This window comes from Sphaeramia orbicularis, chromosome 16, assembly GCF_902148855.1.
Source record: "Sphaeramia orbicularis chromosome 16, fSphaOr1.1, whole genome shotgun sequence".
Classification (NCBI taxonomy): Eukaryota; Metazoa; Chordata; class Actinopteri; order Kurtiformes; family Apogonidae; genus Sphaeramia; species Sphaeramia orbicularis.
The window spans coordinates 38,053,686-38,079,959 of NC_043972.1; the positions used below are offsets into that span (position 1 = coordinate 38,053,686).

Sequence of the window (26,274 nt, forward strand, 5' to 3'; positions counted from 1 at the left end):
TTTTTTCAGCTCTTGGCTCACTTCAGTCCAGATCTCAACCTTGAGTGAAGACATTATGTGAATCATCCATCTGCTGCACATTGGAACCAACAATATTGCACCAAAAAAGCAATTCTCAAACTTTCACTTTACTTTAAATGACCTCATGGCCCTTACACAGATATGAGTTTTTATTTTGATTGACAGCAATTTGACCAATCAGAGAACACAGAGTAGATATAAAACACAGATTTGGATGAGATGAAAGGATCACGCTGCAGCCATGAAGTCTCTGGTGTTTATTCTGCTCATTGGAGCTGCTTGTGAGTTCATCGGCTTTGCGCACATTTACCAGGTACTTGCAGGTTTATTCAATATTTCTGGTAAACTTGTTTTCAGTTGCTACAGAGGATGATAAGATCGTCGGTGGGTATGAGTGCACTCCCCACTCTCAGCCCCATCAGGTGTCTCTGAACGCTGGGTACCACTTCTGCGGTGGCTCCCTGGTCAGTGAGAACTGGGTTGTGTCTGCTGCTCACTGCTACATGTCGTAAGCAAATAATACATGCAGTACTTTTATGACCACATCAATTCATCTGTGTGCAAAGACTTTTTTCTGACTGATTTGACTCTTTCAGCTACATTGAAGTGCGCTTGGGCGAACACAACATTGGAATCTCAGAGGGCAGTGAGCAATTTATTAGTGCTTCTCGGATCCTGCAGCACCCTAACTATGATAGCTACACCCTCCAGAATGACATCATGCTGCTCAAGCTGAGCAGACCCGCCACCCTGAACCAGTATGTGCAGCCCCTGGCTCTGCCCACCAGCTGTGCCCCCGCTGGCACCATGTGCCTGGTCTCTGGATGGGGCAACACCATGAGCTCCAGTGAGAAACATCTAATTAAAAACACTTATTTACAACAAAACCCAAATGACTGTGCTCCTTGACCTGTCACTGAACATCTCAATCTGTTTTCTTGTTGCAGCCGCCGACAGCAACAAGCTGCAGTGTGTGGAAGTCCCCATCCTGTCTGATGAGGACTGTGATAACTCCTACCCTGGTATGGTGGATGACACCATGTTCTGTGCTGGATACTTAGAGGGAGGCAAGGACTCCTGCCAGGTATCTACAACAAAACTGATGTACCATGTGTGTATTTAGCCCATAAAGACTCAACCAGCCACTGGTGACCAACACCATCTACTGATGTAAATGGTTTAATACCTGATGATCCATTAATCCTATCAATACATGTAAATAACTGGTGTAAAATACAGTTTTGTTATCTTTTCACGGTCATCAGATATGACCCATTTGGACGTTCAGAGGCTCTGTGGTTACTGTAGAAACACCGTCGTCTTCTACACTAATTCACCAGTAAAACCCACAGAGTTTGATCAGTGACAGTGGATGGATACACTTGGATTATTTTCAATTAATGATCGATTTGACTGAAAAAGTTTTTTTTTTTTCCAGTTCTCTCTGTTTTGATATAACTTTTGAATATACTGTGAATTTTCATGAATATCTAAATTAAATATAGGAAATGAAATATATGGAAATTCATGATTTACAGTTAAATATGCAAAATACAGAGAAAAATATAATAATAAATGGTGATAAATCACTTAAGAAAGGTTAAATAGAGAGAAAAATTCATTTGGGAACTGCCACAAAAGTAGCACTGGGTCTTTAGGGGTTAATAGAGAAGGCTCAGTCTCTATCTGCTGCATTTGTCCTAATCCGCTCAAGTTTATTAATCCATGTCTGTTTCAGGGTGATTCTGGTGGTCCTGTTTTGTGTAACGGAGAGCTGCATGGCGTCGTGTCCTGGGGCTATGGATGTGCAGAGAAGGACCACCCTGGTGTCTACTCTAAGGTAACATCTGAGTGCTATGACTACAAACAAAGCCATCACACACACACCTGTACTGACCTGTTCTGTATCATGTCCTTTTCAGGTCTGTGTGCAGACGGACTGGCTGCACAGCACCATGGCCACATATTAACTTCACTCATCATCAGTCCTCAGACAAACACAGCTTCAACCAATACTTCCCTTTGTTCAGGAGGTGAAGATGTGAAATAAATAAAATGTTTGAAGTTAACAAACTGCTGTGATTTTTTTTTTCCTTAATAAATGTTCCAGTATTAAAACAGTTTGTCCATTAGAGTGGAAATAAAATGATAAATAATAATAAACAGCTGGTCATGGATCAGAAAATAATTCCTCTATAAAATCACTCACCATTTGAACCATATCTTCACCCAGAGATGTCATTTATTTATACTTCAGTTTAAGTCAGCAAGAGTTTTACATAAATAAAATATCAGCTTGGGTGGACTTTCTATACCAAATATGGAAGGAAAGAAAAAAAGTTATTTAAAACTACATTTGTGAAATGACTTTCTATGGAACTTAGAGTAACAAGAATCTGTGTAATCTTTGAAGTTCTTTTTCTTTCTTTTTATAATATTTGCTTCTACATATTTAATAAAGGAAAGATATAGGTGTTTACTCATCTTATTTCCTGTGCTTTGCTTCTCATCGTTCAGTTGGTATATGTTCTATAATTATTCTACATTTTAGCCGATTAGCTTTACAGAACAAGCTTCATATTGTTGGTTACAAAGTTCTTTCCACATATTTTTTAAAGGAAATAAAAAATTATATATTTTTTTTCTCAAAGTAGTCTTGGTTGTCATATGTGAAGATGCTGAGAACCAGACAGATGGTCCACTTCACAGATATCTAAATATAGAGGCACTTGTGTAATTTAACCAAAAACAAGCAAACAAACAAACAAACATCAAACAAAAAACATTTAGCTACTTATTGATCTAAACTATTTTCAAAAGGAAAGTGCCAAAATTAAGTCGTAGTAGGAATAATAGTTGCATCCAGCTATTAATGTTTTAAAAACACTTGAATGGGACTGCACCCTGATCTTCAAGGGCTTCTTTACTATTATTGTCATTTATAACCTCAAATAAGGAGCAAATGCTTTTTTTGGAATTGTAAATAAAAAAAAAAACTGATAACACTGATAATAAGATTTCTGCGTATTTTATTGTGGACTGTACAAACACAATGTTGTTCAACTTAATTTCATTTGTCTCACATTCAAGAAGAAGTCTTAAAAGGAGCAATTTAGGACACATAATTCAATAAGATAGTGAAGTAAATAGGGATGATTTAGTGATATATATATATATATATATATATATATATATATATATATATATATATATATATATATATATATATATATATATATATATATTTATTTATTTATTTATTTATTTTTTACTAAATCATCACTATTTACTGTTGCAAAGTGGCAAAGATAGGCTGAAAATGATTTAATTTTTAAAGAACTAAACAGTAAAGACAGGAAGGTATTTGGGTATTTCACACTCTACCATGCACAGCAGGAATGTGAATGTATCTGAATATGTAAAGAGCGATGGCACAAGCTTCACTGTGGCTGTGGTTGTGTGAGTGGGTTGCTTATACTTCAGTAGCAGAATTCAAGAACCACATTCTGCTCACATTACCAAGGTCTGGTTGAGGAAGAGGATGGTGTAAGTGTTGGCCTGCCCTCCCTCTTGTCCTGACTCGGACCCAATACAGAATCTGTGGTGTATCTTCAAACACAAAACATGACATTGAACACACCGTACTGCTGCACACTTAAAGACCCGTTTGCAGAAAGTTTTGAATAAAATTCACCTGAAACAATTAATCACTTGGTGTCTGGAATACCTGAATACAGAGTCATGAAAAGTGAACAGTGAATAGAAATGGCAGAATTTCAAAGCAATGTTTTAATTTCTTGAGACCTGAAGGTTACTTACAAATGGAATGAAGCCGACCAGACAAAACATGACATATGTTGTGTTCACTGTCCATTGACATACAAGTCAAATAAAATTTGAATATTTCTGCGTCCTTTTTCCATTTCCATTTGTACCAGCAGTTTGCCTGGTGGATTGTATGTTGACTTAAATCTAATATCTTACATAGATTAAATCTTTCATCTAACTGATTTTTCATTAAGTACAAATACTTCAGTTTTGCCTGTGTTTAAAACTGTACCAGGGATGTTTCCATTTAAAGTGCAGAGCGATATGTTCGGTTATCAAAGTTTTTAGATATAATTTTGCAATTTATATGAATATGAACTACTTTAACTGATATCACATCTGTGCAATGAATGACCCACAGAATGTCCATATCATCTTTAAAGTCAGCGTTCTAAACACATTTTGTCATTATGGTTTTCTATAGTATTTTTTTTTTTTAAATTTTAATATGTTTGGTCATTTATTTCCACTGGTGTTTATCATTTATTTTAATTTTGTTTTGCCCCAGTGGCATGGTAGTCTGTGCATTTAACTTCTCATGACACACACACACACACACACCTACACACACACACACCTACACACACACACACACACACACACACACACACACACACACACACACACACACACACACACACACACACACACACACACACATCCTAAAAAATAATGAAGCATTGAAAATAGGAATTAAACTACAAAAATTCTTTGCACTTTAAAATCTGTTCAGGTTTCAATGTATTTATTGAAAGAACACCTTAACTTGTTTCTCAGGCACCTTCATCTACCAAATATGAAGTTATTTTTCAGGTGCTGAGAACACGACAGGTGTGTGTGTTCACACAAATCTAAATATAGAAGGAAGTTTGTGTACCGGTGCAACATGACCAGAGACATGAGCTAAATTTTAACAAATGTGTTAGAAGGCAAAGTAACAGAACTGATTATTCTATGAAAAGACTTGAGTTCAGTTGAATCTGTGGTGGAAATAGACTTTGTGAACAATGTTGGCTTATGTTCAGTTATTTATTTCCATATAAGAAAGTCCAGATGTTTGTGTAATGCATCATGTTTTAGATCTTTGTGTCTACTTTGCATCTGAGCTATAATGTATTTTTTCAGATTAAATAAATAACACATGCACATTCCATATTAATTTATAATCTCTCTAAGTTGCAGGCAAGAATGTTTACTTCTCCTTGAATCTTGGTGAATTATACAATTCTGGAAATGAACTACCTGACTCAACGGTCTGCCTCCCCTGATTGGCTCCTCTCTGACCAATGAGCGTGAGCGTAGAGCAGGGCAGCTCACCTCACTGGACATATAAACCAGGTCCAGGTCTAGTCCCCTCATCACAGGATCACTCAGCAACCATGAGGTCTCTGGTCTTCGTTCTGCTCATTGGAGCTGCTTGTGAGTGTGAACTTCAATTCAAGCAACTTGTCTGTATCTGTACAATGAAACTGATCTGATACTTTTAAGGATACTGTCTGATGTTTAATAACCATCAAACTAAAGTAAACATAACTGGATTCATGATTCTATGACAGGAAGTCAGAAAAAAAACATCAAAAGAAACAACCATCTTTCATTAAAATGTATTCAGTTGCAACAATGAAGGAATGAAGGACTAACCCATCTCCTAAATGTGTGATTTTCAGTTGCCACAGAGGACGACAAGATCGTCGGAGGGTATGAGTGCAAGCCCTACTCCCAGCCCCATCAGGTGTCTCTGAACTCTGGGTACCACTTCTGCGGTGGCTCCCTGGTCAACGAGAACTGGGTTGTGTCTGCTGCTCACTGCTACAAGTCGTATGTATTCACTGATATTCCACAGACCACTAGCTTTTAAATGCAGGAGTCAGCTTGTGTTTTCATGGGACACTGAAGCTGAGCTGCTGTTGACCCTGTTGCTCTGTTCCAGCCGTGTTGAGGTGCGTCTCGGAGAGCACAACATCAGGGTCACCGAGGGAAAGGAGCAGTTCATCTCTTCCTCCCGCGTCATCCGTCACCCCAACTACACCTCCTACAACATCAACAATGACATCATGCTGATCAAGCTGAGCAAGCCCGCCACCCTGAACCAGTATGTGCAGCCTGTGGCTCTGCCCACCAGCTGTGCCCCCGCTGGCACCATGTGCCTGGTCTCTGGATGGGGCAACACCATGAGCTCCAGTGAGTACCATCTGCATCTGTTCACCACATGTTCCCACCCAGGGCTGAGATTTCAATGGTTTGATTTCTGTTCAAGGAAATATCACAGTCTGCACTTTGACACCATTATTAGCATTAGTATCAGTTATTATGAACCTGAAGGAATGAAAACAGAGGGTTTCTAGAGTGAACACTTCATGTGTTCTAATGGAAATATGTGCATCAAATAAGTAAATAAGAAATGCCTTTTGAGCAAAAGACATTAGGAATAAAAAAGGAGCAGGACCCATAGAAACAGTCATCTGTCCTTGAAAATAAACTGTGCTTCCTTTTTGACCACATATACGAAAAAGAAAAATGTGAGCATACTGGTGTGTTATTTTAATCTCTTTCCACCCATATTTTATTTGCAGCTGCTGACAGGAACAAGCTGCAGTGCCTGAACATCCCCATCCTGTCTTTTGAGGACTGTGATAACTCCTACCCTGGAATGATCACCAACGCCATGTTCTGCGCTGGATACCTGGAGGGAGGCAAGGACTCCTGCCAGGTGGGTGGACCAGAAGGAATCTACAGGGATCTGTGTCATGAACCAGTGCAATTATGAAGCATTTCTCCTTGTTTGTGTTGAGTTGAAATAAGCTGTTGTTTGTTCTCTCAGGGTGACTCTGGCGGCCCCGTCGTGTGCAACGGTGAGCTGCAGGGTGTTGTGTCCTGGGGCTACGGATGTGCTGAGAAGGACCACCCCGGTGTCTACGCCAAGGTAACCTTTTAAGAACCAGCCCATCTAATGAAGACACCGTGTCCAGTTGAACCTCCTCTAACTGTGTCATCTTCATTTTTAGGTCTGCATCTTCAACGACTGGCTGGAGCGCACCATGGCCAGCTATTAAGTGATCCCACCAAACATCTAGTTCAGTCAAGCAACTCGGCAACGTCTGCTATTGTTCCATCTTTTGCACTGGACAATGTGATAAATAAACTTCTTAAACGCAATTTGAGTCCACTGTTATGTGAAGTGTCTTAAGGATGCAGGATATAAAGCTGTTTGTATAATGTCATACACACAGGAAGTCCCCATCAGGATTTAACTATATAATTACTATTAAAATGCAGTTCAAATTTTTGATAAATGGGTTAATAACATTACTTCCGGTTATCAAAAAATTTAAATTCATCTACAAAGTATGCCAACTTCACCCAAACTTCACACAAACACATGTAAATATTATGTGATGGGTTACATAATGAATCTTCCATATAAAAAAACACACACTTTGATTCATTATAGTTGCTTCTAAGGTTATTAGATTTGCAGTTTGGCTTTAGGATAATTGCTCTTTAAGAGGTAGTGCACATTTTGCATTATTAATAGTAATAATAATGAATTGGATTTTATATAGCACTTTTCTAGACACCCAAAGCGCTTTACATTATTGTATAAACAGCAACATATTAATCATTATTCATTGATAAAATCACTTAGAGTCAGTGTCAAATATTTTTCATACATGCATCTTGATAAATGAGTAAAATAAAACTAAGGTGTTGTGACTTCATCCAAAATATTACGCCACATTTAATGGATTTTAAGGTGTTACAGGTTTTGCACATTTTGCTCTTATACTAGACAGAAAAAGTGAAAATCCTTTAGGGGCTCAAATGTGATATTTATTCTGCATCCAACAAGAACATCAGGGTCTCCAAAAGCCAAAATAACAAACCAAATCCCCTACTTACAGAAAATAAAACCCCTCAAACTACTGACTGAAATAAAAATACAATTACTGACCTCCCTGACTGGCTACAAAACAGAAGAAAGGGTTACAAAATAAATGGTTCTGTTTCTTCCCTTAAAACACTTTGTACCAACACAGAAAGACTTTAAACAGCAGTGACAAGCAGTGGCAATGATAAGGAGCTAACTAAAGCTGTACGGACACAGAAATGTAGTTTTCTCTGAAAAGCAAACACAGTGTAACAGCAGCACCAGGTCAAAAGGCAGCTCTGTGGTTAAAAAGGCCGGACAGGCTGGCTGTGAGAGGTTTCTATAGTCTCACACAGCCAGGACTATCTACACTTTGCTAGAACTGAGCCAGTGCTGGAGATATGTTTGGCACACTCCACTATCGCTGTGGAGTGTGGGTACATCTTCTCCGGGCTGTCTGGCTGTTCCTTAAATAGATCACACACAAACATGACAAAGTGTGCCGCAGTATTAAAATGACTAAATCCCTACAAAAGAAAAGGCCACATAAAAAGATGAGTGTCATTTTCAGTGTGTAGTCGCAGCTCGGAGTTTGTCGTAACAAGAAGGTCATTAAAACTGGTAACACAGATAGCAGAAAGGAGAAGAATTGTTTCCCTTTTTCCAGTGGGGTGTGTAAATGAGCCAGACTTGGGTTTGTAAGTGGTGTCTCTTCCTTGGTGTTCACTTCAGATAAGAGTCTTTCCTTCAGTACGCAAATGAACAGTCGAACAAGAGCAGAAAAGGTCCTCATAGGAGTGGTTCAGTACCGCTTTGATATGATGACTGTTAGTATTTAGTAGGAAACTAATTAATACCATAACAAGAGCAGGAGGAAGCCATGTGGTGTAACAATGGATTTCTATGATACTGTGTGACTTATTGTTACGAACACAGCCTGACCCCCCCGCCCCCCCCCCCCCCAAAAAAAAAGTCTCCATCTGGATTTGACTGAGCAAATAGTTCATTTGGATAATTACTGCACTGATTAATATATTGTTTTTTACCTCTGCCAGGAGGTATTGTGATCACTTTGCTTTGTGTGTTTGTTTGTTTGCGTGTTTGTTTGTTAGCAACTATTCCAACTATCTTTACCAAATTTTACCCACAGATAGGCCTAGGCACCGGGACGAACCCAAGTACCAAGTACTTTGGGCCAAGTAGGCCAAAGTTCAAGGTCACAGCAAGGTCACAAAATCTCAGATTTTCCTATCTCTCATCATTGAGCAATTTTCGAAAATTCATTAAAAAATTCAGAACAACTCCGATTAGCCTCCAATTTGATGCACCCATAGCTTATAACAATATCTTGTATCTGGCACAAAATTGTCCACATCCACAGTGGAATGTGGACTCTGTGGACATTTCACTCACCATTGAAAATCCCATTTACGACACATTTTTCATTATAACTCAACAAATACTGATTGGAGTTTAATATAATTTGACATACACATGACTGGTACCAAGTTTCAACTTTTTCTGCTGTATGGAACAACCTGGAAACTGTTTAATTTAAAAAGAAATAGTTGATCCACACATGCACACTGTTCAGGGGGCTTGACAGAGGTTTGCGTTCTCTGAACACTTTTTTTTTTTTTTTAATTGAACAATGAACAATTGAACAACATACATACATAACAATATTACTCCAAAGTAGGATAAAAAAAAATAGTCACACTTCACAAAATATTTTACTTTTCCAATATATAGATACAAATGTAGGTAAAATAAAAAATAAATCAAAATAAAACTAGAAAAGCACCTGGAGAGCGCAGACACCACCCTCCCAACACCACCAAAATTTAATCATTTGTTCCTCGTGTCATTATCAACATTTCCTGAAAATTTCATCAAAATCCGTCCATAACTTTTTGAGTTATCTTGCTAACAGACAGACAAACAAACAGACAGATAAACCCAGATGAAAACATAACCTCCGCCATTACACTTGGTGGAGGTAATAAAAGAGCTCAAGGTATAAAAATAGAAACTATATAAATTAAATAAGGTTATATACTTGACATGGTCTCCTTTTTTTTTCTCGCTTTAGAACTTATAATGCTCTTCACATTACCTAAATAATTGGAAAAAAATGCTTTAAAAACAATAATGTTTGGACGCTGGTGTGCAAATTTAGTGCAATGAATGTGAAATTTGGCAGCATTGATTAATATGTTCAACAAGTTGTTTGAGCGTAACTGATGCAGTGAGTATCTTCTCGTATTTTCTATAACCACGTCAGAAGTTTCAGAAGGGTTGTAATATTAGCCTGCATCAAGCACAGGAAACGATGGTGAAACTACTAAAATTTGTTAAAAACTACCCAATGTTAATGAAAATAAGACTGTTTCTGCACACAGCATGATGAAAAACCTCAAAAGATAAGGACTAAACCACCCATCAGCGAGGTTAATCAGACTGGACTACAATAGAAAAAGGTCATGTGGTCTGATGAGTCCAGACTGACCCTGTTCAAGACTGATGGGCGTGTCAGGGTAAGAAAAGAGTTGGATGAAGTGATTACCCATCATGCCTGGTGCCTATAGTCCACGCCTTTGGGGGCAGTGTTACGATCTGGGGTTGTTTATGTTGGTCACATCTTTCTTTAGTGATGTTGTGTTAACCCCACAAACATAATAAACCACAAATGTAATAAAAATTTGCAGCTTTTAACGTAATAATCCCACAAATGTGATAACAGTTGCCTACCAGAAACGTAATGATTATTACTTTAGTGGAGATTTATTACGTTTGTGGGACGGTAAAAATCTTCAGTTTCCAAAATTGTAATAACTTCCCATAAATGTAATAAATTAGTACATCACATACATTTAAGTCATGCATGCATGAATATTCATTAATCTTTCTTTTTCTTCCCATGTATCCTTGTCCTTTGGATACTTGCCATTTTAGAATGATCAAATGTTGCAGTTACACCATACGCTACTAATTCCATATTAATAGGTGTTTAATTACAAATACAAGTGGAGGAAAAAAACAGAATGGGAAAATGTCGTCAACGTTTTATTATAAAAGCTTCAGTATGAACTGGATATTATTTATTCTCATTAAGTATAATAGAAGCCTATGTTTGAACCATGTAAATAAAATGTCTGGATATGATTATGATAATAATGGAGAGGGTTGGAGCACACTGTGGGAAAATTAAGAATTACGTTTGTGGAAGGCGGCTGTTATTATATTTGAATCAGAATCAGCTTTATTGGCCAAGTATGTGAACACATACAAGGAATTTGGGTGCGGTTTTTCTTTGCTCACGACATACAATTTCACATGACCCAAACACAACATGAATGCAATCACACTTAAACATAGACCTAATATAAACAAACATTCAACTAGAGACAAGGACAACAATTTGTTGAGCTTTACAGTGGATTTATATTGTAATATGTACATATATGTAATGTGTATTGTGGGAAAATTATTACATTTGTGGAATTATTACGTTAAAAGCAGCAAATTTTTTTTAAAATCACATTTGTGGTTCATTACATTTGTGGGCGTTATTACGTTTTTGGGGTTAACATACGGAATGACTAGGTTTGAGCAGCAGTAGATATTTTCTTCACTGATGACACAGTCATATTCCAAGATGATAACAGCAGGATTCATTGGACTCAGATTGTGAAGAAGTGGTTCAGGGAACATGACACATCATTGTGGTTGCTGACTCTCCTATCATCAACTAAGATGTTGGCCAAAAATGAACACAACTATGGATACAATGGTGTATGTGTGCTGGTAAGGTGCCACATGGCCAGGCTGTGTGTGTGTGTGTGTGTGTGTGTGTGTGTGTTTGTGTGTGTGTACATGCATAAATAGTTTTTTTTACGTACACATGCATGTTGCACTCGTGTTGCAACAGACCCTCTATTCTTTTTTGTTAGGGTTTTGTTTGTGGTTGTGCAGCTTGTTTCTGTTTTGCAGCATTAATTAAAAGACTTGCCCAGAGGATTTTGGGAGCTTAAACAGTGGAAAGGATAATTGAGGGGCTACAGAAGCATCTTTGACAATGCTCTAAAGGCAGGAGCAGACCAGGGGTATTCAGCTAAAAATGTACAAATCAGGCCTTGTCTTGAGTAAAAATCCACACAGTTACATACATGTGCACGAATGCAGGTGTGTACTTTATACCAGATTAAGACATCAAGAACATTACTGGAGAGAACATAAATCAGTTCTCAGTTTTATAGGAACATGTTTTGGTTTGACATAACAAAACCTTAAGAAAAGATCTGGAATACTCCTGTCTTGTCCTGCAGGTTGTTTTGGAAAATACATCATTCATAAAATCAATATGAAAAAAGAAAGTAGAATTTGACACCTTCTATTCATATTTTCAGTCAGTTTATATTACATTAATGGGTAACACACTGATGTTTTCAGAAGTACACAAGTGTACATGGGTAACATTATAACGGGGTACTATCATGTCTGATGCCCCTGTGAGAAGCTGCTCCATGGGCAGTGACAGGTGTGAAGTCTGGTGGGAGTTACCTGTCAAACTGTAAAACAGGTTCCCAGAGACAAGCTGAAGGAGAATGCAAACAAAATTACACATAATGATACCAGGGCATACGTGGAGATGAGTTAACACTTAATTGTCTGTGAACTGTGGCTTTGGGACTGCAGTATGGATGTAGAAGTATATGAGTGGGCAGCAACATGCACTATATGTGTTAGGACCCACATAGATTTACTGAGTTGGCCTCAGTGTGCCTGTTAAAAAGTCTGTAGTGACAAATAGTTTTTCCCAAATCTCATATGTATGCATGTATGTATATGTGTGTGTGTGTGTGTATGTGTGTATGTGTGTATACCTATTGTAGGTAATTAATTTATCTGACAAGGGTAGTTGTTTGTTTACCTGCTTTACTAGTTTCAGCTACTTCCTGTAGCCTTCAGATGTGTCACATGATGTGACATGTGACAATTTAGAAGACTGTACGAACCTTTACCAGACTATGTGTGCGTATGTATGTATGTGTGTATGTTTGTATGTATGTATGTATGTATGTATGTATGTATGTATGTATACTTACTTACTTATTTACTGTACTTACTTATTCACCCAAAGCAGTTTGACAAACCTGTGAAAAAAACTGTTTTTGGAAGCAGGTTGGACTCAGTGTAGAGTGTGATGGATACATGGACACTGAGTAGAGTGGAGACAGTCCAGATCATCCTCTTCATCAAAGTCTGACAAATCAGAGAAGCAGCTGCAGCACAGCAGGAGATGCAGGACTGAGAGGGTTCTTTCTTTCTTTCTTTCTTTCTTTCTTTCTTTCTTTCTTTCTGATGAAAAAAGTACATTTCCCCTTGGGGATCAATACAGTTCATCCGTATCCATTTCTGTATATCTGTATCTGTATGTGTCTGTGTCTGTATCTGTATCTGTGTCTGTATCGTCCTCCAGTGAAACATCCTTTCTTAACGCTGACACAGAGACTCCACTGAAAACTGGAGGCACTCAAAGGAGGGGATGGGAGACCTGAAACACACAGACAGACAGACAGACAGACAGACAGACAGACAGTGTGTTCTTCCATGTCCAGGTGATAAGGGTCAACAGTCTGTCACATAATGAGTTCTGCTTGGACATAAATGCACAGACAGTGATGACTGAATACATGATCTTCTGTGGATCCTAGATGGAATGTAACCATATTTCCATGATAAACCTGCTCTGTGCTGACATCCAAGGCCAAAACTACCACCAGCAACATTTCCACTGCACTGTTGACACCTCTCTCATAGCAGAATTTCAGCTCTTATTTTGTGAAGTTTTCCTCATTTATTTCTTCTTTTTGTCAGAATCTGACGAGGCTTGTCATGCAGCCTGGAGGATCTGTAGAGGTAGGATGCTGTGCAGGTACATGTATGAAAAAATTATCCACAGCTCATTAGAGCAGGTATGTCTTCTGCAGTTGATAAGAATCAATAATTCATTTTCAGCCCCTTGATTTAGAAATCTGTGTTTTGCAAAGATTATTTTTAAAAGGAGGTTTCAGTGTTACTTTTTTGCATTCACTCACTGATGTGGCTTCCTGTCGAATCCCATCTCATCACGTATCTGCTTTCATCCTGATGATGATGAAGAGGGCGTCTCCACATTCAAAACAGAGCAGCTGATATAAACTACACAACCACTGCTGCCTTATCTATCTGTGAAGAACAGATTTCAAAGCATCACACCCCTGACACTGATTAATCTCAAATAGTTAGTTGACAACTTGCTGCAAAAGCCACACAAAAACAACAAAAACTCAGCTTTCTCTGCTTCACAAAAATCCTTTTTTCAGTTTATTCCTTGGGTTTCTCTGCCTCCATATTAAGAACACCTCATAATTAAGCTCTTACTGAGAAAAGTTCAGCTTTAGTCCGACTTCTGTCAAAATCTGTGTGTTTTACTGCAATTATTAAAGTGTATTCTGTGACATCTGTTCTTTTTCTTTCCAAGTATCTTAATTATACATCCAAGAAACACATTAGAGAAATGCCAGTATTTATTTGTGCCAATAGACTGACAAAACATCATTAACACTACTCTGGCAGAGTTTGGCTTCGGATGCAACAAACAACACACTTTGATGAAAACTGTCAAAGATAAACCTGTGCGTATTCACATGTAATACACTGAATTTACTCATAAGCTAACATAATTGGAGTGTAATTTGCAGTCCTTATCAGTGTTGTATAGTAACTAAGTAATAGTACTTCACTACTGTACTCAAGTATGTTTTGGGAGAATTTGGATATTTTTGATTCTGTTTAAGTTCACTTTTACTTCACTACATTTCCTAAATCAGCTGCATACTTCTACTCTAATACATTTTTAATGCACAGTATTGTTACTTGTTAAAAAAATAAATCAAAGGAAATTTGATGTTTTCACTGCTGAGATTACTGGTGATTGCAACAAAGTCAGGAAGATGATTTGTCATTGGGCCTAATACCTAAAAAAGTTGTTAAATTAATCCTTTTGTTCTTTTGTCTTAGAGTTACTGAGCATGGTGGGGGTCCTTCCTGGTATGGGGAAAAAAGTATGCCCAAGGGTGGAGCAATGCTAAATACTCCTGCTAGCTCATCAAGACTGCACCACAAGCTGTGACATTGGGAGGGGGGTGGGGTTTAGTATAGCTATTCACCTGTATTTGGGTGTCCATTTTGTTTTCCCCTTTTGTGTTATATGGATTGACCAAGCCTGTATATATTTGTTCCCCTTTAGTCTCATCGTATTAGGTTAGGTTGTTCTGTTTACATTTCCTGTTTCAGTTATTGTTTTATATGAGTTCAGTTCAGTTATGCTGACCTCTTTTATAGGCCTAATCTTTGGAAATTTGATTTGTAATATTGTTGGACTTTTGTTGGGTGAATAAAAACCCCATTTTTGAAGCCTTTAATCCTGTCTCCTGGCTGCATTACTGCTTGGTCCCTAACACACATAAATTTCACAGTCCCCCCCCCCCAAAAAAAAAAAAAAAAAAAAAAAAATTCTGGTATTTCTAATGCCATGTTTAGGTTTTTGAACCCTTGTTTTTGAAGTGTGTGATGTCGGCATCATTTTCAGTATTTTGACTGCTTGTCTTTTACTTTGCCATGTTTTAAAATCCTGGATAAACTTTATAATATTCCAAATTCTGACCATCTTTGGTTGTTATTAACATTTACTTGTACTTTTGCTTTCCTTGGTTGAGTACATTTTTATTATAGACTACTTGATACTTAAGTACAGTAAATACTAGACACTTAAAGACTTTAACTTGAGTAGCTTTTTGGGTGACTTGAACTTCTACCAAAGTAATTTTTTGGTAGAGTACCTATACTTCTACTCAAGTGTAACTTTCCAGTACTTTATACAACAGTAATCCTTATATTGCACTAAAACTAAGTACACTTATGTGTATGTATCTTACTATTAATTTGACTTGACAGTATGAACACTATTAAAAACACACTGATGCATCACAACGTTGTAGATTTTATTGATTTCACACCTTCTTCTCTCTCTTTCCAACTTGTCTCTTTCTCTTAGCTGCTGTGATGCTGCTTGTCTTTGTGATGCCACACATTTCCACTGCTGTCTCCTTTCTCTGTCTTCTTCATCTTCTTCAGTTTCTTCCCCGTTCGCCCTCTCTCTAGTTGTTCAGTGATCGGAGATTGCAGCTTAGCTGTACCTGGCGAGGATGTCGTTGATCCAGGGTAACAGAGCGCAGACTTTGGTGTAAACACCTGGATAGTTAGGCTGAGCGCAGCCATAACCCCAAGAGACAATACCCTGCAGCACACCATTACACACCAGAGGACCACCGGAGTCACCCTGAACAGGACACAGGAAAAGGATGAGAGAGTAAGTGTTTAATGCAATCACAAGAATCCTTCACAGTGATCTGTTACTAATCTGCATGTGTTGTACAGTGGTATTGAAACAACCTGACAAGCATCTTTGCCTCCCTCCGGATATCCGGCGCACAGCATACGCTCAGTGATCTGGCCAGGGTAGGAGACGTCACAGTCCTTATGAGACACAATGGGGACTTCCACACACCGGAGTTGAAATGGGTTGAACACTGTAGATAAGAGCGGAAAAGAGACATAAAGTAAATCAGAAAAATTGGATTTGGACTTTTAATGTAAGTGTGATGTGACCATTCTGGGTCTGTCATGGGTTTTAAAGGAAAGTCTTTGTTCGGTTCAGGTTAGTTTATTTTGAATATGCAACAAAACAGACAAAATACTTTAGTGCAGAGTTCAAGGAAATATTAGTAATTTATACATACACTTAAAATTAGCATATTTTAGAAGGAGTGGGAGGAGGTGTAATTTATTTAATCCCACCCCTTCTCCTTTTGTAAAGTATGTTTGACCCTTTAAAGCACAGGTGTCAAACATGCGGCCCGGGGGCCAAATCTGGCCCGCCAAAGGGTCCAATCCGGCCCATGGGATGAATTTGTGAAATGCAAAAATTACACTGAAGAAATTAACAATCAGTGGTGTCAAAATCATTTTATTTCAGGTTCTACATACAGATGTGTACGGACCAATTAGTTCTCAAGTGGATCAGAGCAGTAAAATATTATCATAATATCCTATAGATTATGACATTTTTTTAAATTGCACTTATTTTTCTTAAGACATTTCAAGTTGTTCCTATTACTCAGATTTTTAAGGAAACTTTATCATAATTTAATTTAACTTTTTTCACTGTTATTATTTTACTGGTTCGGCCCACTTCAGATCATATTGGACTGAATGCGGCCCCTGAACTAACATGAGTTTGACACCCCTGCTTTAAAGTCTCTGGAGGTATTATTCAGAGGCATCCAGGCTTTTGCATTACCTTTACGTCACAGTTACCCCAGAAGAGAAGTTACAGATTACAACCAATGTTTGTTTTTTGTTAAGGGTATATGAACTAAGGTCCATACTCAAAGACGACAATAACTCACACCTACAATTCTCACTAAATCAGAAAAAGAATAAGAGGAATTGCACTGATATGATGCAATTAAATCATCTTAAATCTTAAACACATAAAAAATCTTGTGTTCTATTTTTTTTTTTTTTACTCTTGTTTGCTCTTGTGCTCTATTTTTACTGTCATGCTGCTGCTGCACTTTATCAATAGAGTACATTTATTGATTTATATCTATTGTTATGTTATGTGTTATATTATGATTTATTTTTTTTTGCATCTCACCTGAATCAGTATAGATGTTTCCCCATCCAGTCACCTTGCACATGTCTCCAGGGTTGGGGCAGGCTTTGGGCAGAGCAATAGGCTTGACATATTCGTTCACTGTGACAGGGTGAGCCAGCTTCATCAGCATGATGTCATAGTCCAGGGTCTTGTAGTCGTACAGTTCGTGCCAGTAGATGGCGTCCACTGACATGTACTGCTCTGTGCCTTCGTGTACCCAGATGTGGTGGTCACCCAAAACAGCAATCTGTGAATAGGGGCTGAAAGAGAGAAAATGATTATTATTGCCCCAATTACACTGATAATATAAAGCTGCTGAAATGCAATAATGCGACACAAACTTTTGCCAGCAGTGAGCTGCAGAGACGATCCACTGGTCGTTGATGAGGGAGCCGCCGCAGTAGTGGTAGCCGATATTAATGGATACCTGCCATTGGTTGGTGTAAGGGGTGCACTCGTAGCCACCTACGATTTTGTCATCCAGAGGGGCTGCAGCTACGGTGTAGAGGTTATACAAAAAGACTTTACATTTATCACATGTACATTTGTTTGAATCCTAGAGCCTTGGTAGACTCTGCAGACGTGCTTTACCTGCAGCTCCCAGGACTGTGAGCACAATCAGGCCAATCATCTTATGGCTGACTCAAGCCTTCCTACGACCAGACTGGATGGGAAACATCTTTCGTTCACTGCATTTATACCTCAACTCTGTGTCCTTTCATGCTACCCCACCCGCCCCAACCCCTCCGTGCCCACACCCAGGTTTACCCACCCACCTGTGATCTGTCCTCCCACTCCAATCCCTGAAAAACAACCTTATCTCCTTGTGTGCCACATTCCTCTGCTCCGTAAATAGCTGATACGTATCTGACATATTTTTTAGCATTGCAGATTGTTATGTTCACACAGCTTTTCAGGAGAGAATTTTAGATTTTTGGTTATTTTCTCCACCTGTCACTGAGATAAACATACAGTTCATACACATCAGCTAAATGCATTCAGACTGAGTTTTCCCCAGTCATGAACATTTGAGTCTGTATTTCATTTTGAGTTGACTGCATTTAGCACTAGTGTGTATTAACATTAGAGCACACATTTATCACTATCTTTTCCTGTTGTTGATACTGATACCATTTTTAGCAAACTTGAGAACATCAGTGGTGTGATTGTACAGATTGATCTGTCTGCACTTTTCATAGACGAAGGCTGTTGTTCGTTGCGTCCTGACAAAAAAGTACAGCGTAAAGGCAGCAGATGATTTTTTTCACAACTTTCTTGCCATTTATTCAAGGACAGTGATGCGTGGAGTGTTACAATGCAGTGCAGCTCCTTGTATTTCTCTTCAGTTAAAGCTACTATTGATATAGTTGAAGTTATGAATAAGCACCTCTGGTTAAATAAAGATAATTTTTACTCTTTATCTGTGAATTTTTCTCTCTCAAATGGAAAAAAAAGGCTGCTTGTATATTGTAGGTTGCCAACAATAAGTGACTAATGCAAGAAACTGAGACAGGTGTTAAATGTGTGGAGACCTTGATCTGTATTTTTGACACAGGTATACAGATGATATAACCACAGGGGCGGTGTCATCGGTAAACATGAAGATAGATAGATTTGGGCTGACACTCGGAGCGTAAGGACACAGATGGTGTCAGCAGAGTCAGAGGGGAGGGGGGAAGAGGTGAACTGCTTGGATATAAATATAAGCCGGGGCGTGTCAAGGTGTCTTCTGATCATTCACCAGACACCATGAGACTGCTGGCTCTGCTGCTGATGGTCGGAGCTGCTGGTAAAGATAATAAAACACACATGAAGATACAAAGATGCCTTCAGAACAGACACAGAGGAGACAAAAAGACAGTACTGTGAAACACCAGTCTTCCTCATTCTTTTTGTTTGTTTCGTTTGTTCTTCCTTTCTTAACAGCGGCAGTTCCCCGTGAGGATGGCAGGATCATTGGTGGGCAGGAGTGTGAGCCTCACTCTCGTCCCTACATGGCCTCCCTCAACTACGGCTATCACTTCTGTGGTGGGGTGCTCATCAACAGGCAGTGGGTGCTGTCTGTCGCCCACTGCTGGTACAAGTAAGCAAAAAAATTTATTAAAAAAATCTGATGCATCTATGGAGAGTGTTTAAAAATAAAGTTAGCACATTCATTCTTTGTACCATATCCATCTTGTCGCATATTTTCCCTCTTCTTTCAGTCCCTATGCCATGCAGATCATGCTGGGAGAACATGATCTGAGAGTGTTTGAGGGCACCGAGCAGCTCATGAAGACCGATAACATCATCTGGCACCCCAGGTGAATGATACAAATCTAAAAAGAATTAAAAATAACAAATTATAACAATATCCAGTTCCGATCCAATTCAACTTTATTTGTAAAGCACATCAACCCTTTCATGCAAACTGGTCACTACAGTGGACAGTTATTCTACAGCTGTTCTCTTGTATATTCAGGGATTTTGTTGTTTTAGTTTCATATCAGCCAACACATTGGACGCTTTTGCATCATCCCATACACTGCAATTGATAACATTACTGTAACTTTGCTGTTTTTGATAAACCTGATCTACCATGTTTGAGTGTAAATCAGTTCCTTGTTATTGTTATTAGACTGTAATTAACAACAAAAGTTTTTTTTTCCTTTTTGCATATTGCACTGGGTTACAAAAAAATGTTTTTTGCAAGTTGTCTAGGTTTTTTTTAAACTGAATTAGGACCATTTTGCACCGCTAAATCCAAAAATGACATCTGTTTTTCTCAATCAGGTCAGGTTTTTTGCTAATTTGATTTTGAAAAATTTGATCTTCTCACAAAATATAATAAATAATACCAAAATAAGATTGGTAAGCACACTTTATGAAACTTGTGACTTGATTCCTGTTAGGTACAATGGTGTATTCACCGCAGATGTAGCAGAATACGTCAGGCTTATTTTTGCAAGATCTTCTAGTCGAAGCCATTTCATTCATCTGTAATATTAAAAAAAACACATTAATCATAAATTGGCAAAAGTAAAATCTTCAGAACTCGTTTATTACAAGAAATATGAAAGAATTTTGTATCATATGATGTGAAAATGCCCATAAATGTAAGCAAAAATGTTAAAAAGCCAATATGTAGCATAGTTCAGAAAGTTGACCTGATTGAGCAAAATTAATATGATTTTTGGATTCAGCACACCAAAATTATCCTAAATCAGCTCAAAAAACTTAAACAATAAATTTGTTGTTGACCAGTGTTATCTCCATGAAGTGAGTAATGACTACTATTAGAGTATGTTAAAATGAGAGAAAACATCAAATTAGCAGTATTAAAATGTTTTTATTTCATAGTTTTCACACAGTATATCAGTAAATACATGTTTCTGTGCTTCAAAAATTCAACACATGGTGTCCAGCTGAGTGGACATTTTTACAACTCCATGAAAAATAGCTTCATAAAAAAAAACAAATAATTCATCACATAGTTTTTTTTTAATGCCTCAAGAGGAATAAAATCACTCAAGAAAAAAATCTCATATAAGGTTGTCATAATTCATGCATGAAAGGGTTAAAACAGCCACAGTGGACCAAAGTGCTGTACAGAAAAATAAATAAAAAACAAAATAACAGAGTAAAACACAAGAATAGATTAAAAAACATAGAACAACTGTAAAAAATAAAAATAAATTAATAAATGAATAAATAAATAAATAAAAATACGGAAGAATAGATAAAACCTAAATAAAAGAATAAAATACAAGAATAGATTAAAAACACAAAAAGCTGTACAATTAAAAACAACAAAAAATAAGAACAATAAACTAATACCAAATAAAACAATTGAATAAAAAAATAATACATTCAATCATCTCACATGGTTTCATTTGATCCATGTTAAGATTTCTTCGTGCTTCTTTGCAAACAGTTATGACTACCAGACTCTGGATTTCGACATCATGCTGATCAAGCTCTACCGCCCAGTGGAGGTGACCGACGCAGTTGCACCCATCCCGTTGCCTACTGGGTGTCCTTATGGGGGGCTCGTCTGCTCTGTGTCTGGATGGGGTAACACCGCCATTGAAGGAGATGGTGAGTTACTAATAGTGACTGAAATGACAAAAGAGGTAGTTTTAAAGTTTGCACAGAGGCAGACATGAAAACACTGCTGTGTATGAAATATGTTTTTGGAAGATTTTGCTAAACGTTCTTTAAGAGCCTGCATTTCTGTCTTCATTACTGTTAAATCCAGAGGTAGTTCTATAAGACTCTCGGAGCCCAAATTGGCACACATTCACAAGGGCCCCTTCTGGTTATAAACAATCTGAAACCAACCTGAAATGTTGAAAATTTTGAAGTGGGGAAGAATTTACACTAATATTAGCTAAAGTTGTGTCTGTTGGCCCCTGTCTCCCCTTTTAGTTAAGGCTAAATAACAGCATTCAGTTATTTTTACCTCCGCCAAGAAGGTTATGTTTTTGCCAGGGTTTGTTTGTTTGTTTGTTTGTCTGTCCGTTAGTGTGCAACATAACTCAAAAAGTTATGGACAGATTTGGATGAAATTTTCAGGGTTTGTTGGAAATGGGATAAGGAAGAAATGATTAAATTATGGTGGTGATCGGGGGTGGGGGGGCCCATGGGGGGGCCCACTGATCAGCCTTGGCGGAGGTCTGCGCTCTCCGAGTGCTTCTAGTATGAGAATGTTACAGAAATCAATAGGAATGACATGGGGCTGCTCCAAGGTTTTTTGTTTTTTTTTTGTCGCTACCATTTTTTGAGACACAGCTATGGAATGTAATTTGTCAGCCTTTGGAGTCCTCAAACAGGCAAACTCAGAATAAACTGGAGGCTTCAGAGTCCAACCTGTTTTTAATTCTACAAACAGCAGCTTTAAAATACACTGCCCCACCAAAAAAAAAAAAAAAAAAAAATGAACACACCAATATCTCTTTGAACCACTTTTAGCTGTGATTAAATTCACAGTGACATCTTTTCGATACACTTCTGCAGTATTACAACATTTATTACCATCCAGAGCTGGATTAATTTTTCTGCAAGATCTGGTATTAATGATAGGAGAGTTAGACCGCAGTGCAAATTCTTCTCCATCACATTTCAAAGATTCTCACTGAGGTTCAGGTCTGGACTCTGTGGTGGCCAATCCATGTGTGCAAATGCCCACTCATGCTCCCTGAACTACTCTTTCACAATTCGAACCTTATGAATCTTGGCATTGTCATCTGGGAATATGCCCGTGTCATCAGCTGACCTCATTCTTTGGCTACATAACTTTACTAAACCTACACCTGACCAACTGAAACAACCCCAGATCAAACCCCAGAACACTGCCCCCCCACAGGCATGTGATGAAGGCAAGAGGAATGATGGGTAATCACTTTACTGACCTCTCTTCTTACCTTGATGCCCCCATGAGTCTGGAACAGGGTCAGTCTGGACTCATCAGACCACATGATCTTCTTCCATTAAAACTCAGTCCAATCTTTTTGCTTACAAACAATTTGAAGCCTTTTTTTTATCCAATTAGCCTCACTGCAGTGGTGTTCTGAAGGCTACACAGCTGTTTAGTCCCAGTCCCTTGAGCTCCCTTCACACCGAGTGTAGAAATGGTCTTAATTTCAGCTTTGAAAAAAAATCTTTTTATTGAGGAAAAAAAACAAACATTGTACACAAGCAACTTAAATTCATAATTGTTCCCCATGTTTTTATTTTTTTTGTTGTTTTTACTTTCATTATTACACATAGCTGTTAGTTCTACTGTTGTTACCCAGCCCCCCAAAGGGAAGGCAAAGGGCATTGTTTTTGGTTCGGCTTGTTTGTTTGTTTTTCTTTGTTTCTTTGTTTGTTAACACTCCAGCAGCAAAACTATTGGTTGAATTCATACCAAATTGGGTTTATAGATTGCCAGTGACCCAGAATAGATCTCATTGCATTTTTGGAACAGTAACTCAAAGTTCAAATTTTTTTAAATAATTTTTTAAATATTTTTTTCCCCATTTACTTATAATGGGCAAAATTTCATGTCTGTAGCAGCAAAACTGTTGGTTGAATTCATACCAAACTGGGTTTATAGATTTCCAGTGACCCAGGATAGATATGGTTACATTTTGGGAAAAGTAGGTCAATGTTCCAATTTTTTATGAAGTTTTTCAATCTTTTTTCTTCTCCCATTTACTTATAATGGGCAACATTTCTATAAAGACATCAATTTTGTTTTAATTTACTTCAGACTTGGCACATATACAGAGCAATTGATATGCTGACATCCATCACTACACGCATAAACATGATGACATCAGCTGGATCGATGCCTAATAAGCTACAATATGTACAGGGGGCGGGGTTTGCTGTACCTGGTAGCACTTGTTTGTTTTATGATTTGATTTCACCAAATGTTTATATGATCTTGATCGCTCAAGGTCATCAGAATCATTCAAGATATTTTCCTGTCCACATCTATTCCTCGAAGATGTTGGTTCCCACTATCCTTCCAGTTTTTTAATAATGCATCGGTTCGTTCTCAGTTTTAGTAGTTTTCAACAATTTCCTTAGATGTATTATTTGCTTGATGCATGCCAATAATTTGACCCTTCTGAAACAGATTAACAACTTTTCCACGACCACAGGATGTGTCTTCTGACATGGTTGTTTGAGAAATCAGAAACTACTCACTGCATCACTTAGGGTTCAATAACATGCGGTAATTATCCAATGGGAGGCATTTACCTATTTGCTTTGTTAACCCTTTCATGCATACTGGTCACTACAGTGGACAGTTCTTCTACAGCTGTTCTCTGGTATATTCATGGGTTTTGTTGTTTTAGTTCCATATCAGCCAACACAGTGGACACTTACGCACCATCCCATACACTGACACACATACTATTAACTTTATGCTCTTGTAAACCTGATCTGCAGTAACATGACTGAGTGTAAATCAATTGCTAGTTGTTATTAGACCGAAATTAACAGTTTTCTTAAACAAAAACTTTTTTTTTTTAATATTATCTCCATGAAGTGAGTAAGAACTAGTATTAGAGTATGATAAAAGATGAGAAAACATCAGATAAGCTACATTAAAAATGCTTTTGTTTCATAGTTTTCACACAGTATATCACTTTGATATTGTGTTTTAAATACATGTTTCTTTGCTTCAAAAATTAACCCTTTCATGCATTAATTGTGAGAACCTTAGCCAAGGTTTTTTTCTTCGGTGTTTTTATTCCTTCTTAGGCATGAAAAAAACAATGCGATCGAGTTTTTTTTTCTAAGGAGTTCCAAAACTATCCATGCATTTAATTTTTGAAGTAAAGAAACATGTGTTTAAAACCCAATATCAGAAAGTGATTTGAAAACAATGAAATAAAAACATTTTTAAGGCTGCTAATCTGATGTCTTCTGACATTTTAACATATTCTAATGCTAGTAATTACTCACTTCATGGAGATAATATGCAAAAAAAAACAAAAACCTTCTTGTCTAACAAATAACAATTGATTTCCCCTAAAAAATGTTACTGCAGATCAGGCTTACAAGAACAGCAAAGTTACAGTAATGGTCTGAATGCCAAGGTATGAGATGGTGCATAAGTGTCCACTGTGTTGGCTGATATGGAACTAAAACAACAAAACCCATTAACATACAAGAGAACAGCTGGAGAATAACTGTCCACTGTAGTGACCTATGCATGAAAAGGTTAAACACATGGTGTCCAATTGAGTGGACATTTTTGTAACTCTGTGAAAAATAGGTTAATTAAGAAAAAAAAAATCATTCTCATTGTTTTTTTTCAGGCCTAAAGAGGAATAAAAAGAGTCAGGGAAATAATCTTGACTAAGGTTTTCATAATTCACGCATCACAGGGTTAAATCCAGGTGGTGACTTGTTTTGTGTAAATGTGTGTAATGAAGTAACAGCAGATATGTGTATGTTTTCCTGTGAACAGCGGTCATGCCCACACGTCTGCAGTGTTTGGATGTGCCCGTAATAAACGACGAGGACTGTGAGAACGCCTATCCTGGCATGATCACACGCAGGATGTTGTGTGCTGGATACATGGAAGGAGGCCGTGATGCTTGCAATGTGAGTTTAAAATGTGAACCAAACTCCAAAACCATTCCCAGCTCAGTATGAGAATAAAGGTTAACCGATGTGCAACTGTTGGTCTGCTTGCTCAGGGTGACTCCGGCAGCCCTATGGTGTGCTTCGGTGAAGTCCATGGGCTGGTATCATGGGGCCAGGGATGCGCTCTTCCTAATTATCCAGGAGTCTACGTCAAAGTGTGTGAATTCCTTCCCTGGATCGAAGACACAATCTCAGCCAACTCCTAAAGAAATCACCTGTTTTTCATCCAACGTTTCACCCCTTTTTCATGGGTCCTGAGTTACATCTCCTCCTTTACAGCTTGTCTCCTTCACATTTTAGAAACATCACACAGTCTTTGCGCCTCGCACATCCAGGCTCAACACAAATAAGATGGGATATAAACACCTAAATAAAATGAAATGGTACACTCACATCTCATGTCTTTTCATACTTTCGTGGCTGTAATGATCGTCGTCTCACAAAATGACTGATGTGTTAGTTACAAGTTTATTTGTTTTAGTATCACAAAAGCAGTTGATGAATCTTATAAAAACAGTATTCTACAATACTGATGTAAGGCAAATGTTAGTAATTAAGCATATTTTTCTTGTAAAGGTATCTGATTTATCCTTCTATTTGCCCACAATGAAGCCACTCACATAAATATCCATGTAAACATTAATAGAAATAACAGAAGCTGCAG

General features: G+C 37.9%; 3 protein-coding genes across 4 annotated transcripts; 2 read left to right on the plus strand and 1 right to left on the minus strand.

Annotated features, from left to right (window-relative positions):
- Positions 1-262: 262 nt before the first annotated feature.
- LOC115435067 (trypsin-2-like) lies at positions 263-1,991 on the plus strand. Its single transcript, XM_030157256.1, has 6 exons — positions 263-302; positions 379-529; positions 618-868; positions 969-1,105; positions 1,760-1,861; positions 1,944-1,991. The coding sequence occupies exons 1-6, from the start codon at positions 263-265 to the stop codon at positions 1,989-1,991; spliced, it is 729 nt and encodes a 242-aa protein (XP_030013116.1).
- Positions 1,992-5,228: 3,237 nt separating this feature from the next.
- LOC115435810 (transmembrane protease serine 9-like) lies at positions 5,229-25,939 on the plus strand. The gene is made up of 12 exons (XM_030158423.1): positions 5,229-5,268; positions 5,517-5,667; positions 5,780-6,030; positions 6,423-6,559; positions 6,671-6,772; positions 6,855-6,890; positions 19,206-19,272; positions 19,410-19,566; positions 19,688-19,786; positions 21,397-21,560; positions 25,432-25,568; positions 25,664-25,939. Exons 1-12 carry the CDS (start codon positions 5,229-5,231, stop codon positions 25,814-25,816), a joined length of 1,494 nt encoding a protein of 497 aa, XP_030014283.1. The 3' UTR covers positions 25,817-25,939.
- Positions 15,862-18,114, minus strand: LOC115435066 (trypsin-2-like). 2 transcript variants are annotated; one of them, XM_030157255.1, is made up of 5 exons: positions 18,075-18,114; positions 17,821-17,972; positions 17,479-17,730; positions 16,217-16,345; positions 15,862-16,103 (listed from the first exon to the last, which is right to left on the minus strand). In XM_030157255.1, exons 1-5 carry the CDS (start codon positions 18,112-18,114, stop codon positions 15,951-15,953), a joined length of 726 nt encoding a protein of 241 aa, XP_030013115.1. In that variant the 3' UTR covers positions 15,862-15,950. The 2 variants fall into 2 exon arrangements, with proteins under 2 accessions (XP_030013115.1, XP_030013114.1); XM_030157254.1 differs by having other exon boundaries at positions 17,821-17,978.
- Positions 25,940-26,274: the final 335 nt, after the last annotated feature.

Coding starts and splice junctions, on each gene's coding strand:
- LOC115435067 (XM_030157256.1), top strand. CDS start 263: ATGAAGTCTCTGGTGTTTATTCTGCTCATTGGAGCTGCTT. Junction 303..378: donor TCTGCTCATTGGAGCTGCTT/GTGAGTTCATCG, acceptor ACTTGTTTTCAG/TTGCTACAGAGGATGATAAG. Junction 1,106..1,759: donor GAGGCAAGGACTCCTGCCAG/GTATCTACAACA, acceptor TGTCTGTTTCAG/GGTGATTCTGGTGGTCCTGT.
- LOC115435810 (XM_030158423.1), top strand. CDS start 5,229: ATGAGGTCTCTGGTCTTCGTTCTGCTCATTGGAGCTGCTT. Junction 6,031..6,422: donor GGGCAACACCATGAGCTCCA/GTGAGTACCATC, acceptor TTTTATTTGCAG/CTGCTGACAGGAACAAGCTG. Junction 6,560..6,670: donor GAGGCAAGGACTCCTGCCAG/GTGGGTGGACCA, acceptor TTGTTCTCTCAG/GGTGACTCTGGCGGCCCCGT.
- LOC115435066 (XM_030157254.1), bottom strand. CDS start 18,114: ATGATTGGCCTGATTGTGCTCACAGTCCTGGGAGCTGCAG. Junction 17,979..18,074: donor CACAGTCCTGGGAGCTGCAG/GTAAAGCACGTC, acceptor TCTACACCGTAG/CTGCAGCCCCTCTGGATGAC. Junction 17,731..17,820: donor CTCACTGCTGGCAAAAGTTT/GTGTCGCATTAT, acceptor CCCTATTCACAG/ATTGCTGTTTTGGGTGACCA.